Raw genomic sequence first — 13,982 nt, 5'->3', positions numbered from 1 at the left:
ATGGTCTTTAGGCACCTTCTCTTGGTTTGGGAGAGCGGCCATTATTAAAAAGAACATCCTACCTAGACTCCTACACTTATTTCAAACCCTGCCAATCAAAATCTTCCCTTCTTACAAAAAGCTGTGCAGAAACTTCACCAGGTCAGCCAACACCCCTAGGATAGATTGGTCCTCCCCAAGATGAAAGGGGGGATTGGACTCCCAGACGTACAAAAATATCATTGGGCTTACCAACTAACAAGAATCATAGACTGGCACATACACTCGAAGACCAAAGACTGGATCACCTTGGAGGACTCTTTTTTCACAGGTACCAATAGCCCATACACCCTGGATCAAACAAAAATCGAAACCCGCAGAACAAGTAGACCACACGTTAATAGATCCTACCTTACTGATATTTCAGATGGCAAAAAAAAAAACTCACCCTGATCCGTCCCCCATGCTTCTGACCCAGATAAACAAATACTCAGAATTTCCTCCCGGCCTTAGGGCGTACAACCCGAACAGCCCAAGCTGTACATTATTAAGGCAGAACACATTTTTCTCAATGGCCAGCTGATACCGTTTCAGAACATCGCCTCATGATTTCCTAATCGCACCATCCCAATATTCCATTACTTACAAATCAGGCACTTTCTTAAGATAAACCCCTCTCTAAATGGTAAAGAGACTACTCTCCCTTTAAAGCATGTACCAACACAATGCCACTAAGACACTTGACCTCAGTGGTATACTCGCTCCTATTTAGTGAGTATGATCCCAAAATGAACAAAATCAGCCAGCAATAGGAAGGGGAGCTCGCCCTGGACCTAAGGAAGAGTGGGAGTGAGTGTACGACCACATCCATCAGGGATCAATTAACGTATCTGCTCAAGAAAATGGTTATAAAATATACTCTAGATGGTATAGGACGATTGACAGGATTCACAAGCATCACCCCAGGCCTCCCCACTATGCTGGAGATGTGATTCAGCACTAGACTCCCTGTTACATATTTGTGGAACTGCACAATCTTACAAACCTTTTGGGAAGAAGTCCACAGACTGACAGCAATGACTTACACCCCAAACTTTACCCCGGCCCAGTATCTGCTCCACCACACATCCATACCCCACTCAGCCTACAAAAAATCCCTTACCCTCCACCTCATCAATGCGGCCAAACAATGTATACCAGTACACTGGAAAAGTCCTGATCCCTGCACTATTGCGCATTGGTTCAGTCGAATAGAGCGAATAGCGAAAATGGAGAATTTAATCCACCAAGCAAAAGCTACACCTACCAAATGCCAAAAAACCTGGGCATGCTGGCACCACTTTAGAGAATCCATGGAATTTCAAACCATTCTCCAAGCTACACAAACACTAGACCCGCAGACTCAATCTAAACACAATATACGTCTGTTCTCTTTACACAGATATCCCACCCCCCCTTGCCCCTCCCTTACACACCCCCCTTGCCCTTCATCTATCGATTACATTTTTTTTCTTATCTTTCTCCGTTACCACAGACTGTAGGGACAACAAACATCTATATCTCTTGTCCCCACCCAGTGCCCTCACCCATTCACAGTAAAGCTTCCAATAGGGGTGTTTGGGTCCAAGAGCGGCACTGAGGTTCCTTTTTCATTCCCCGAGTTGGTTGCCTCAATCTAAAAATCTACAGTCCCTTTTGATAGGTCACCTGTATAATCTCTTATATGCATTCAACAATACATCTTTTGTTCTGACTTAAGTGTTCAACCATTCTCATGCTGAAAAGTACTTCCTTCTAGTCTGCAACCATGTATTTGTTACACTGAGATATGTATTCTGTAAGATCTTCTGGACTGCTTTTATTTTCTTTAAACAGATTAACTTGAAAACGTTAATAAAAACATTGAAACAAAGGTGTAGAGACACTTTAGAAGCCCAGTACAGCACAATGGTAGTTTATGGCGTCCAGTATGTCCCCACGTCAATTCCAGCAAGCTGAACATAAATGTCACCCACAGTATATACAGTATCTCACAAAAGTGAATACACCCCTTACATTTTTGTAAATATTTTATTATACCTTTTCATGTGACAACACTGAAAAAAATGACACTTTGCTACAGTGTAAAGTAGTGAGTGTGCAGCTTGTATAACAGCGTAAATTTGTTGTCCCCCTCAAAATAACTTAACACGCAGCCATTAATGTCTAAACCGCTGGCAACAAAAGTGAGTACACCCCTAAGTGAAAATGTCCAAATTGGGCCCAAAGTGTCAATATTTTGTTTGGCCACCATTATTTTCCAGCACTGTCTTAACCCTCATGGGCATGGAGTTCACCAGAGCTTCCAGTCTTCCATGAGGACATCATGGAGCTGGTGGATGTTAGAGATCTTGCACTCCTCCACCTTCCGTTTGAGGATGCCACCCAGATGCTCAATAGGGTTTGGGTCTGGAGACATGCTTGGCCAGTCCATCACCAGTCCATCACCTATACCTTCAGCTTCTGTAGCAAGGCAGTGGTCATCTTGGAGGTGTGTTTGGGGTCGTTATTACGGAATACTGCCCTGCGGCTAAGTCTCTGAAGGGAGGGAATCATGTGAAATACCACCCCTAGTGTATAGAACTTTCAAAAACTCTTTACAAACCAGTGCTTATGTGAACAAATCACTAAATAAGGCTGTTACTGATTACAATTTTCGTGTCAATCGACTAATTTTGGATTATAACGCACATACAGAGCCAACTACTATTAGCTGATCTCCTTGCATTGCAACTCTGCATTAGTCAGTGGTAAATGTGGTACACACTATATACAATTACCCGACACTAGTTAGTTTCCACAATCCATGACTTAACTTCACAGTTCACACAAATACGTTTTAAAGTCAAACTGTAGCACTGACGTAGGTAATTTTTTTTATTAAACTTTAAGAAAAACTTAGAAAGTTAGTTTAACTTTAATTATAAAACTTGTCTAGTATATTGACTGTCAGTCACTTTATAGTAGGCATCACTTTAGCCAGTCACGCAGACATACCAGAATGTTTAAATTTTTTTTTTTTACAACAATGTTAAAAACTGAGGTTATCAAATTTGCCTACACTTAGCTCACTGAATAATCCCAGTTAACCACATCCATATTTACCATCACTGTCCAGGCTGTCCGGTGACGTCATGGACATAGACCTCACTGGAATCCTCCCCCCTTTCCCTTCAGTAGCAGACTGAGGCACTTGGGGAAAGGGGGAGGAGTTCGGTAACGTCAATGTCCGTGACGTCACTGGATCTCCAACGGAACTCACTGAAGACCCAGAAGCCGGCGGGGAGGTAAGTACCGATCAAAATAATTTTGATGGATCAAAAAAATTAAAGATTAAATCGAGGAATTAATCTTTAATTTTCCCAGCCCTACTAAATAACCTTATATATTCTTAAAAATATACATGTGCTTCCAAAAAGTGTAATATTAAAGTAAAAAACTGCTATTCATTGGTTAAGGAAGCCAGCGGGTGTTGGCTCTGCTATTCACTGGTTAAGTAGCCAGCACCTGCTGATGTCCTTAAAGTGGCATTAAAATCTGTTATATTGCAGCTTCCCAATCAGATGTGGTGGCTGCATCAGTTTTCTTTTCTTTGGCTTTTTCCCTCGTGATCTGGTTAGTAAAGCGGTGGCGAGATGTTGGTCTCCTGGCTCTGGGTACTCTGTGCGAGATGGAGAGGGTAGTGAGGGTACTGTACGAGGCTGACAGGGGAGCGGACATCACTACCACCAGACACTGTGGAGGGGGAAGGAGCCGGGAATACTAGGCAGGACAGCCAAATTACTCAGGGGGCTCTGAATGTGAGGAGGAGAGGAGGGTGCCTGGACCAACTCCTCTAAAGATGAAGAGATTTAGCAGAGAACCTGGGAGTGACCAATATGGGGGGGACTTGGCAATATATGTATAGCTATCCACTGATTGTAATGGATGCTGATGGCTGCTTTTTGGTTAGATTCAATTGACTTCCAATGGAAGGTGCATTTTTGATACACTTTTAAAATGTACAAAGATGCACCATGCAGGACTTTTCAAACCCCAGCACAGCAATGTGAAAAGTCACATAGGATTTTTTTTAAGTAAAGTCATTTTGATGAGCTTTAGTCATGCTAGAAAGGTGCTTTCTAAAGCAGCAAAAGCACACCAACGTGAAAGGGTTCTTAATTTTGCTGCAAAAAATGTTGCTACTACCTTAAGGTTGAAGTTTAACTTCTTGAGATCCGCGCTATAGCCGAATGACTGCTACAGCATGGACCTGCTTTGCCGGGACGACGTCCATTGTTGTCCCGTGCATGAGGGGCGCGTGCGGCGCGCTCTGTGATCAGCGAATCTATGAGACTCGCCTGATCACAGATGGGAGCAAGGTGTCGATCTCGACCCCTTACCACGTGATCAGCTGTCAGCCAATGACAGCTGATCATGTGATCACAACAGAGAAGGTAATCTGCTATTTTTCCTCCTTGCGCTGTGAGTCGCGATCACGGCGAGCTGGGGACAGCTCATCAGTGCCCACCTGCCCCCTGCCAGTGCCACCTAAAATATGTCAAAAGTGCCACCCATCAGTGCCCATAGTGCCACCCATCAGTGCCCACAATCTGCCTCACACACAGTGCTGCACCTCAGTGCCACATATACGTGCCCATCAGTGTCATGTACCAGTGCCCATCAGTGCCGCCCATCAGAGCCACCTATCAGTGCCCATCAGTCCCATCTATCAGTGGTACCCATCTGTGCCACCGCCATCTTATCTGTGCCCATCTTTGCCGCCTTATCTGTGCCCATCAGTACTGCCTTATTTGTGCCCATCGGTGCCATCTTATCTGTGCCTATTAGTGCCGCCTTAACTGTGCCTATCAGTGCCCACAAGCGCCACCTATCAGTGCCCACCAGCGCCGCCTCATCAGCGCATTTCAATGAAGGAGAAAAATTACCTGTTTGCAAAATTTTATAACAAACTATTAAACATGATTTTTTTTTTGTTTGTTTAGCAAAAAATAAAAATCCCAGCTGTAATTAAATACCACCAAAAGAAAGCTCTATTTGTGGGAAAAAAAAAATGATAAAAATTTCATTTGGGTAGTGTTGTATGGCCATGCAATTGTCATTCAAAGTGCATCAGCGCCGAAAGCTGAAAATTGGTCTGGGCAGGAGGGCGGTTTTAAGTGCCCAGTAAGCAAGTGGTTAAAAATAATAGCCTTTAATTGAACCACTTTGTAAGCTGTTGACCTAGTTTGGCGATTATGGTCATAGCAGTTGACACAGTTCTGCTGGAATGTATAATCCCTATTGCCAGAAGGTATGGTCTATTTGGATTGGATTACATGATTCTGTCTTAAATATTTCATTATATTGGCTTGTAAAGAAGTATTGTGTGATCCAAAATGTTTGAGCCATCATTGTGCCTGGTTTGTTTACCTTTAAACACAATTTCTATGCCCATTTATTTTTTTAATGGAACTGTGGCAGTGTGGTACCTCACCAGGGTGATGTTGATGCAGGATTCTCAACCAGGCAGGTTGAGGGGCTCCAGGGGATTTGCTTAATTGGAAGGAATTAGATAGGCATTTTATAAACCTCATGGTTTAGAAAAGTCCATGTTGGGACCTGGAGCCTGGAGATTTCTTAGCTACCTGGGTGGGATGAAGTCTCCATTCCTAGGTCCAGATTTTAAGAACTGCCAACACACTAATTGGTGTGTGTTGGTCTTTTTGTAGCCACCTGACCATGGTTCTGGGCTCCACCCTCCTGAGTCATCCAGGCGTACAAGGGAGATGCCAAAGAGTGCTTGTGTGCACTGTAAAAGCCAGAGACCCAAGCCTGAGGGTCAGAGCAGAGAGGGGCTGCTATCTATATGGACGATGTTGGCAAGGAAATAGTCTGTAGGAACTTTGCAGAACCAATAAACCACATTAGCTCCAGTTTATGAGGGCACAGTCTAACCAAAATGGAGCTCTTAAAGGGGTTGTAAACCCTCTAGTTTTTTCACTTTAATGTATCCTGTGGATTAAGGTGAAAAAACACCTGCCGTTTTACTTACCTGAGGCCCGTATTTCCCTTTCTGCAAGGGGGCCCAGCTCTTGATTAGATTGATAGCAGCACAGCCCTTGGCTCCCGCTGCCATCAATCAAATCCAATGACACGGGCACTGGGGCCGAGTCCGGCATTTGTGACTATGGACTCCGAATGTTGGACTCAGGAGCACGCCCACCAGGTAACCCCCCCGAGAGTGCTTCTCCTAGGGGGTTATCTGATGCGGGATGGGGGGAGGAGCCGCGAGAGCCACTGAGGAACCCCAGAAGAGGACAATTGGGGCCACTCTGTGCAAAATGAGCTGCACAGTGGCGGTAAGTATAACATGTTTGTTATTTTAAATTGAAAAAGAAATCACTTTCATTTTGGATGAATGCTGGTGGATTTAATTTCTCCCACCAGGTTATTCCAACTCTAGGAGATTCTGATGGAGAGAATCCTGTACCTCAAATCACAGTTGAATACACAAGGAGCTTATTCTTCAAGACTAGCAAGACTAAAAGTACCCTTGAGAGAAAAAAAAGGAAGAATCCAAAGACTAGACATAAGGAGTCAGGACTGATTCACGCCTATGCATTTTTTGAGTTTTTTTTTTGCATTTTGCAGATTTGCACTACAGTCCATCTAATTTGGTTTACTATGGAACATGTTCTGTAGTGCAAATCTGCAAAAAGCACTAAAAATGCATAGGTGTGAATCAGGCCTCGGGAACTGCAGGAGCATGATCTCACCTCACAATTTTTTTCAACAAACTGAAAGAGAAAAATGCCAGTTGATATAGATATATATATACATACCTATAGGCAACATTTTTTTGAAGCTTGGATAGAGTGGAGAGGGATTAGAACACCTTGATAAAAAAAAAAAAAAAAAAAAAAAAAAAATTTGCTAAAAGTTTACTGGGAATACTCTACCGTTTGTTTTCGTGACCACGACTCACCCAAAAAGAATGGGTTGGGTGCTCCATTTTCACGAGTCGGATCGGCTGCCACGGAGTCTGCCAGCTCAGCAGCACATCTCTCCGTTGAGCCGGCGGATGACAGGTCCCTCTCTGCTCAATGAGCGTGGAAGGGCTTGTCGAGTGTTGCTGGTTGCTATGGATAGATCGGACGAAAATGGACAGCATGTCCATTTTCATCCGCTCTCTCCTGACCCGATCCACCAGGGATGGATGCGAACTTAGGGCCATCTGTCTGATTTAGCGTATTGGACCGGGTTGGATGTCAGCGGACATGTCACCGCAGACATTCGTCGCTCCATAGACTAGCATGGAGCGCCCGTTCATGTCCGCAGAAAAAACTGACAGGCAGACCTGAACGGTCTGACAGTGTGAAAGGCCCTTAGACATTAGCCAATAAAGTTACTTTTCAGGTCAAAAGCTGCTTAGACCACTGCTTTTATTAAGCAAAATATCAAACCTACAAAAAAAAAAACATCTGCATCTCCCCATCCATGTAATTTGACTTTTGAAAAACAAAAAAACAAACAAACCTTCTCTAAGGCTGCATTCACACATGAGCATTTTGAATTGTGATTTCAAATCGCCCAGGTGTGAATGACAAATCGCACATTTCAGATGCCATTCATATAAATGCCACCAAAAAATGCAGTGTGGTTCAATGTGGCAAACCACATTGCGTGAAGCTCGTTGCCCCCCCCCCCCCCCCAAAAAGTTTGAGAGCTTCTTTTGGGCGACATGCTTCATGTGATGTGGTTTGCCAGAATTGCAGTGCGATTTATCGTGCGATAATCGTGGCAGAACCGAACTGTGTATTTAGGTGCCATTTATATGAATGCTATCTGAAATACTTGGAACACATAGCTGCTGTAAGAACACATATTTTGATCCATAGCATATGGTCAAAGCTGTAGTCCTTTGACTGCTTTACCCTCGAGCAAGCCCTGTTTGTGTAGAGTTCAATCAGTAGGTCATTTTGACATTTCCCAGACCACCAATCTAGGATTGAGACAGTTCACATGCACTTGTCTCAATGCATGCTGTAAAATATGGCAATGTCAGCTTTGTCAAAATTATTATAGAAAAGATGTGTTGACTATTTCATTTATTATTATTATTTCTGCAAGAATTTACCATAGTATGTGAAAGATTAAGGACTGGATGTGTCTAATCCCTCTCCCAAAAGGCTGTAATGAAAGTGTCACTTTGCAACTGGATTTTCAGTTTAACCCTACATGCTAGAGTATTTATCAATGTGACACTAACATTTGGCAACTAACATGTAATACATGTGCCAGTTTGGAAGAACAGGACATTTTGGTAATGAAAGTCCACTTGAGATTAGATAATTTATCAGTCAATTGCCGTAATAGTAATAACTACAAAAACACGATAGCAGGTTGAATTTACATTTTACTTCAAAAAAGGGGATGTACATACATGAGGGAACATTGGGGAGAAACAGTTATGATAAATCATATCTGCTATCTGTATCTAGGTGCCAGTTTGGCTGGCGGTGGCAGTTTTATTCCTGCTGGCATACACTTGCTTACAATATTAACAGGATAGTGAGTAAAGGAACAGCTGAAACTGTATGGCCCAAAAGGAAATAATATATCATACACAGTGAGAGTTTGTAGAACACAGCATCAGGTTTTCTTTTTTCATTTAAATGACATACTCAACAGCAGGAAGGAGAGAAGTTAACAATTACTAACACTAGAATATTCAAATTTTTTTATGTTATACATGTACAGCAACTAACTGCTTTACAAAAAAGCAAAATAATACAATATATTGTCACATGTATTTACAGTGTAGTAAATATACCTTTCTGTCAAATTTTACACAAAAAATATTTACAGATGAATTTACTGCATTAAAAAAGTAATGTTGCTAACACTTAAAAGTGACTTTCTGTGGTAAAGTCTGTTGCATAACATTGGATAACACATGCTTAAAGAGGGAGGGAAAAACTGCCTAAAATTGAATGTTAAAAACCTTACAGACTGCCCACACCCACCAGGAACAGGACATTACCCAGGCTTGCAAAACCATATACCCATATACATAGACTGAAACCAATATGCACATCAGAGATTCAAACTGTTTATCAGACGTGTTTAAGGATAAATACATAGTATTCAACCATGAATGGTAAATAATTCAGATAGAAAATGTTCTAAGGTCTTTTTAACCAACATAAGAATACATTTACATTAATGACTAACCAATCAGATTGTGCCTGTCATCTTTATACATACGATTAGAAAAAAATAAAATAGAGTAAAGCGTACGTTTGCTATGGGCACCAATTTTGCTTTTCATACAAACCAACAGTCCATATTTCTCACAATTATAAGCTTTATCTGATGGCAGAATTCATTGAAATATAACCTGGAAAATGCAGCTCAGACTTAGTATTTTTTTTTCTTTTTCAGTTAAAGTTCTATCCAAAATTTAAGCACATTTCAGCAAAACATTATTTTTAGTGTTAAAATAAAGTGGGTAAGAAAGCTTGTGTCAAGCTTTTTATAGCACACATAGCTTTTTATAGAATGACATGAACAACTTAAGGAAGGATGTTGTAGAGAAAAACATTGTAAGAAAAAATAATTTTATAGCTCAAAACTTTTTTTTTTTTTTATCTACTTCAAGTCAAAAATACATTATATTGGTGCCCATATACTGTATTCTTTACTAAGCCAGGTAGCAGGTACAGAAAGGTATGCAACCGAAATGGTACACAGAACTATATAAATATACTTCCATGACATAAGAACTTGTTTGGTAGCATAGTATGTATAAACTAATGATCTACAATATTAATAATGCATGTCAAAGTGGAAGTTCACTGTAGAATGACTATGAACATTAATGGCATAGTCCCCTTATGAGTAAAATGACCCATGCAGACATGGGAGCTTGGTATATTACAATGCATGGTGCCTTTTTGCAAAATACAGCGTAATAATTGTAGGCCTCTGCAAGCACCCCAGCAGGCTGCCAGATATACTCTTATATTTTGTATTTACCTTTGCTCTTCCCTAACAGCATTGGGGCAGAGCAGATCTCCATGTGCACTGTGTGCTCTATCCCCAGTCCATGCGCAGTACGCTCTCTCCAGTGGCTCAATGATGCCTGAATAGGGAAGGAGCACATAATATGCATGCACCTCTTTTGGAAAAAAAATTGCATCATGCCGCTGAACAAGCAAATAAGCTTTGTTGTGTGCTGGTAGATACTGGGAATAGCTGAAAGTAAATACGGGAGTATATCGGGTGGGCTTGAGGGGTGTCAGCAGAGACCTACAGGTGTGCCAATAACACCACTGCATATTTTGCACAAAAAAAAAAAAGGGGCACGGTGCATTGTAATATACTTGGGAACCCTGCCTAAATTGCCCATTTTACTCAGAGTAGAATTTACAGTGCATGTACATTGATAAATTGCATCTGTTCATGCTACATTTGTCCAGCAATCACCATTGGAAATTGCCAGCCATTAACAGCAATGCCAGGCAACCCATGGTGTTGCTCTATAGCGGAGAGGTACAGCCGCAGTCAAAACACTGCTCTGGATACTCTTTACATTAAACAAAGTAAGAATGAGGCTAGGGTAGTGGGCTAACTTATTTGACTACAGCCGTGCAATACCAGCTGATTTCTACATTTATTCTTTACAAAATTAAATCACTATCTTTACTGGAGCGTAACTAAACCCTGCTTTGCAATAATATCCCAAATACACAACCTGTCTCTTTTCAGCAACTTAGATCCTATGTGTTAGAGCATGGTGCTGAAGAAAGACTGCTTTGGTAAATCTGCTGCAGTTAACTACCTATTACCCATGTCATTTCTTGACAGGCAGATAGATATGGTTGTCATTTGTATAAACAGATAAAAATTTTAAATGCAAAACTATATGGGAATATATATATGTATATTCAAAAGCATCTCTGATGTAGATATTGAAGCCTATCAGTCTGTTAGCAAAAAAACATTTCTCCAAATGTGTTACTTCATTTATTTTAAAATGACTTCATTCCATACAGCAGCTCACATATTAACGCTAGAAAAAAGGGGAACTAAAAAAATAAAAAAAAAAGATGTTGTCCACAGATTTCAGAGAAGCTGGGGCAACAGTTTTACTTTTCCTTTTCTCCAGGTTAACCCCCCCCCCCCACCCCCAATGAGCTGTGCCAAGAATCCTCCATGCATTTACATGTACGTTTTTGCACTGTCCATGTAAAGCCTTGTCCTTCATGTCATTAACACCAGCTACAGCTAAACAGAAGTACACTGGGATTTTGGCAGACTATTTGCATAATAGGTTTCTGTCCACAGTTTTATTTTTCCAGGACTGTAAACAAAACAAAATCACAATGTCAGAAAACAACAAAATAAGACACTTATTTACATCTGTGAAATACGCGTTATCATATGGTTAAATGCAGATTATGTGCTATAATTATTAAATCCCAACACTTAGTTGTACCATTATATTTGTTTAGCTGTGGAGTTTGATTTACTGAAATACATTTAAATCACTCTATAGTTTTCTTATACTGAACTATATTTTGTGTTTTCGTTTAAAGCCATTCTTGGTCGTTAGTCCAAGATCTAAGATGTAGAATAGCATTCTAAGTATTTCAATTCTACGTGTTCAGCAGTAAATATATTTAAGCCCTAAATGCAAGCACCTAGATGTCTTTCCCTTTTGCTCAAAATTTGTCAAAAAGGATTGATTTCCTCTGAGTTAAGAATGTTCTGGACAAGTGTCTAAAGCCCTGCGCAGCAATCGCCTCCCTTTTGCAAAGTATTCCAGTACATAGCATTATAACCTTAAGATTTGCTGTAGTGACACATATCCACAAGACAGTATCAAATGGTTAGTCAGTCATTTAATACTTCACTGAATGCTAGAATTCAAACCTTTCACAGTGATAGAACATGCCTTCAGTTTTAGCTTCTATGCCCCCTGTACAATAAATGTTTTTGTTATATTAGAGAAAAAAAAAAAATGATGGTAACTCTGGACATCATGATCTATTTTATATGGAAAATGTAACCGGTCTGCAAATAGATTATAATTAAAGGACATTTAATTTTGGGCATTATGACTTAATGGATTTATGTTATACAGCCAGCTTTAGTACTACAAGTAATACAGTAGATGTGAAATTTTATAGGTCAACAGGAAAGACCATAGTTCTGAAGGGTGGCTAAGACAATAGACTGCTAACTATTACCAGATCTACGAAAAAGTTAAAGTGCATCACACAATTCATGATGCAGCCCCTCCAAAGAGGATCCTGTCAGTTCAAAAGTACCATTATATTTGCTGGCCTGAACAAAAGGCACCTGCCTTACTCCCCTTCCCCATGTTTTAAAACTTTAACATTGCACAGAAAAGTGAGCATCTCCAAAGAGTAATTATATGTCCTTTGAGAATTGAAAACGAAGCTCCAATCATGAGGGCATATTACCTTTAACAAAGATTATGCCCCTAAGTGCAAGAAATCTTTTAACACCTCTCTTTGGAAGGGTTAAGGAAACGATCATCAAGCAGAAAGGAAATAAAGCCCTTTTACTACTCAGATGCACCCAATTTACTTACCATATCTTTACTCTGAAACACCACAGTATTTTTTTTTCCCCAAATACACAAATATATTTACATAACATTTCAAACACATTAATGTCAGAATACATTCTGCCTTTCATAAATAGTGCATTGTAAGGACAGAACTCGATGATGCATTTCAGATGAAAGAGATGCTGTAATACGTTAACAGCGCAAACATTTGGAATAGATAGATATATATATATATATTTTTTTATAGGAATAAAAATATAATTACTTTAACAAATTTATTGCAAGTACCCAAAAATCTAATTAGTATGGTGGCCCTTTTCAGACACCAGTTCATATTTGTTTCAACAAAGTACCATTAGAAAAAAAAAAAAAAAAAAATTTTTTATTTGGGACAGGAAATTATTTTTTAAGCAAATAGGTAAAAAAAAATCCACAGCTAAAAGTGTTTTTTAAAGGGGATGATTTAAACTGGTTTCTTTTCCCACCAAAGCCACTATAAAGGATTAGCTTTAATATTTAGTTAAATGCAAAACATAGTAAACACAAATAATAATAAAAAAGACAAGGCAAAAAAGACTCATGAGAATGCCACTAAGGTTTACACAGTTAATGCAGTAAAGGCAGGGCCACCGTTATCAAAATACAAAATTTCTTCATTCTAAAATTCACAAGGCATTGATACGCTTGTGACCATGGTTCCCTCAAAGACTGGAAATAACTGGAAAAGGAAAAAAAAGGAAAAATGTATAAGGAAACCAAATGGTATAGAGTTCAAACAATGCTTTTGATGTATTGATCTTCTGGCGACATGGCTGACTGCATGGAAAACGGCAAAAAAAAAAAAAAATTAAGTGCAGCATCATATTGTGCCGGGGCCAAGGATAAGCCGCCCGCTTAAGTCAGTTTTATAAAAGGAACTTTAAAATAAATAAGAAAAAAAAAAAAAAAAAAAAATCACACAATCTTTTTGATGCTGTGACGTTTGAAGCTGCCAGCACTTCTTTGCTTTTGCACTTGGCTTGCTGAACCATGGCGCGTTCTACCGCTGTTTGAGTGACCAGTGGTGGGAGACAGTTCCACATTTTCCTTGTCAATGCCTATTACAGAGAACCAAAACACGGACAGTGAGATTTCATTGTAATAATAAAAATAAAAATCAGTGCAGATAAAAGCATTATAGACCTCATTTATTAATCACTTCAATACCAGGCATCCCCCCCTTTCTGCCCAGGACAATTTTTAGCTTTGAGCACTGTTGCAACACTGTACCCAAGCTAAATTTTGATAATTTTCTTCCCACAAATAGAGCTCTTTTGGTGGTATTTGATCATCTCTGCGTTTAATATTTGCGCTTTAAACAAAAAAATACGAATAAAAAAAC

General features: G+C 39.9%; 1 protein-coding gene across 4 annotated transcripts in view; it reads right to left on the bottom strand.

Moving 5' to 3' along the window:
• Positions 1-8,398: 8,398 nt before the first annotated feature.
• Positions 8,399-13,982, bottom strand: part of NF1 (neurofibromin 1) — a 436,753-nt gene continuing 431,169 nt past the window's right edge. For all 4 annotated transcript variants that reach the window (XM_077482413.1, XM_077482415.1, XM_077482414.1 and 1 more), the window contains one exon: positions 8,399-13,698. In XM_077482413.1, the coding sequence (XP_077338539.1) occupies positions 13,556-13,698 (143 nt within the window). In that variant the 3' untranslated portion in view covers positions 8,399-13,555. The remainder of the gene's footprint in view (positions 13,699-13,982) is intronic.

This window comes from Lithobates pipiens, unplaced genomic scaffold, assembly GCF_037356315.1.
Source record: "Lithobates pipiens isolate NorthernLeopardFrog02 unplaced genomic scaffold, aLitPip1_a1.2 Scaffold_16, whole genome shotgun sequence".
Classification (NCBI taxonomy): Eukaryota; Metazoa; Chordata; class Amphibia; order Anura; family Ranidae; genus Lithobates; species Lithobates pipiens.
Note: the sequence above shows the minus strand (reverse complement) of the source record. Positions and strands in the feature narration are given on the sequence as shown.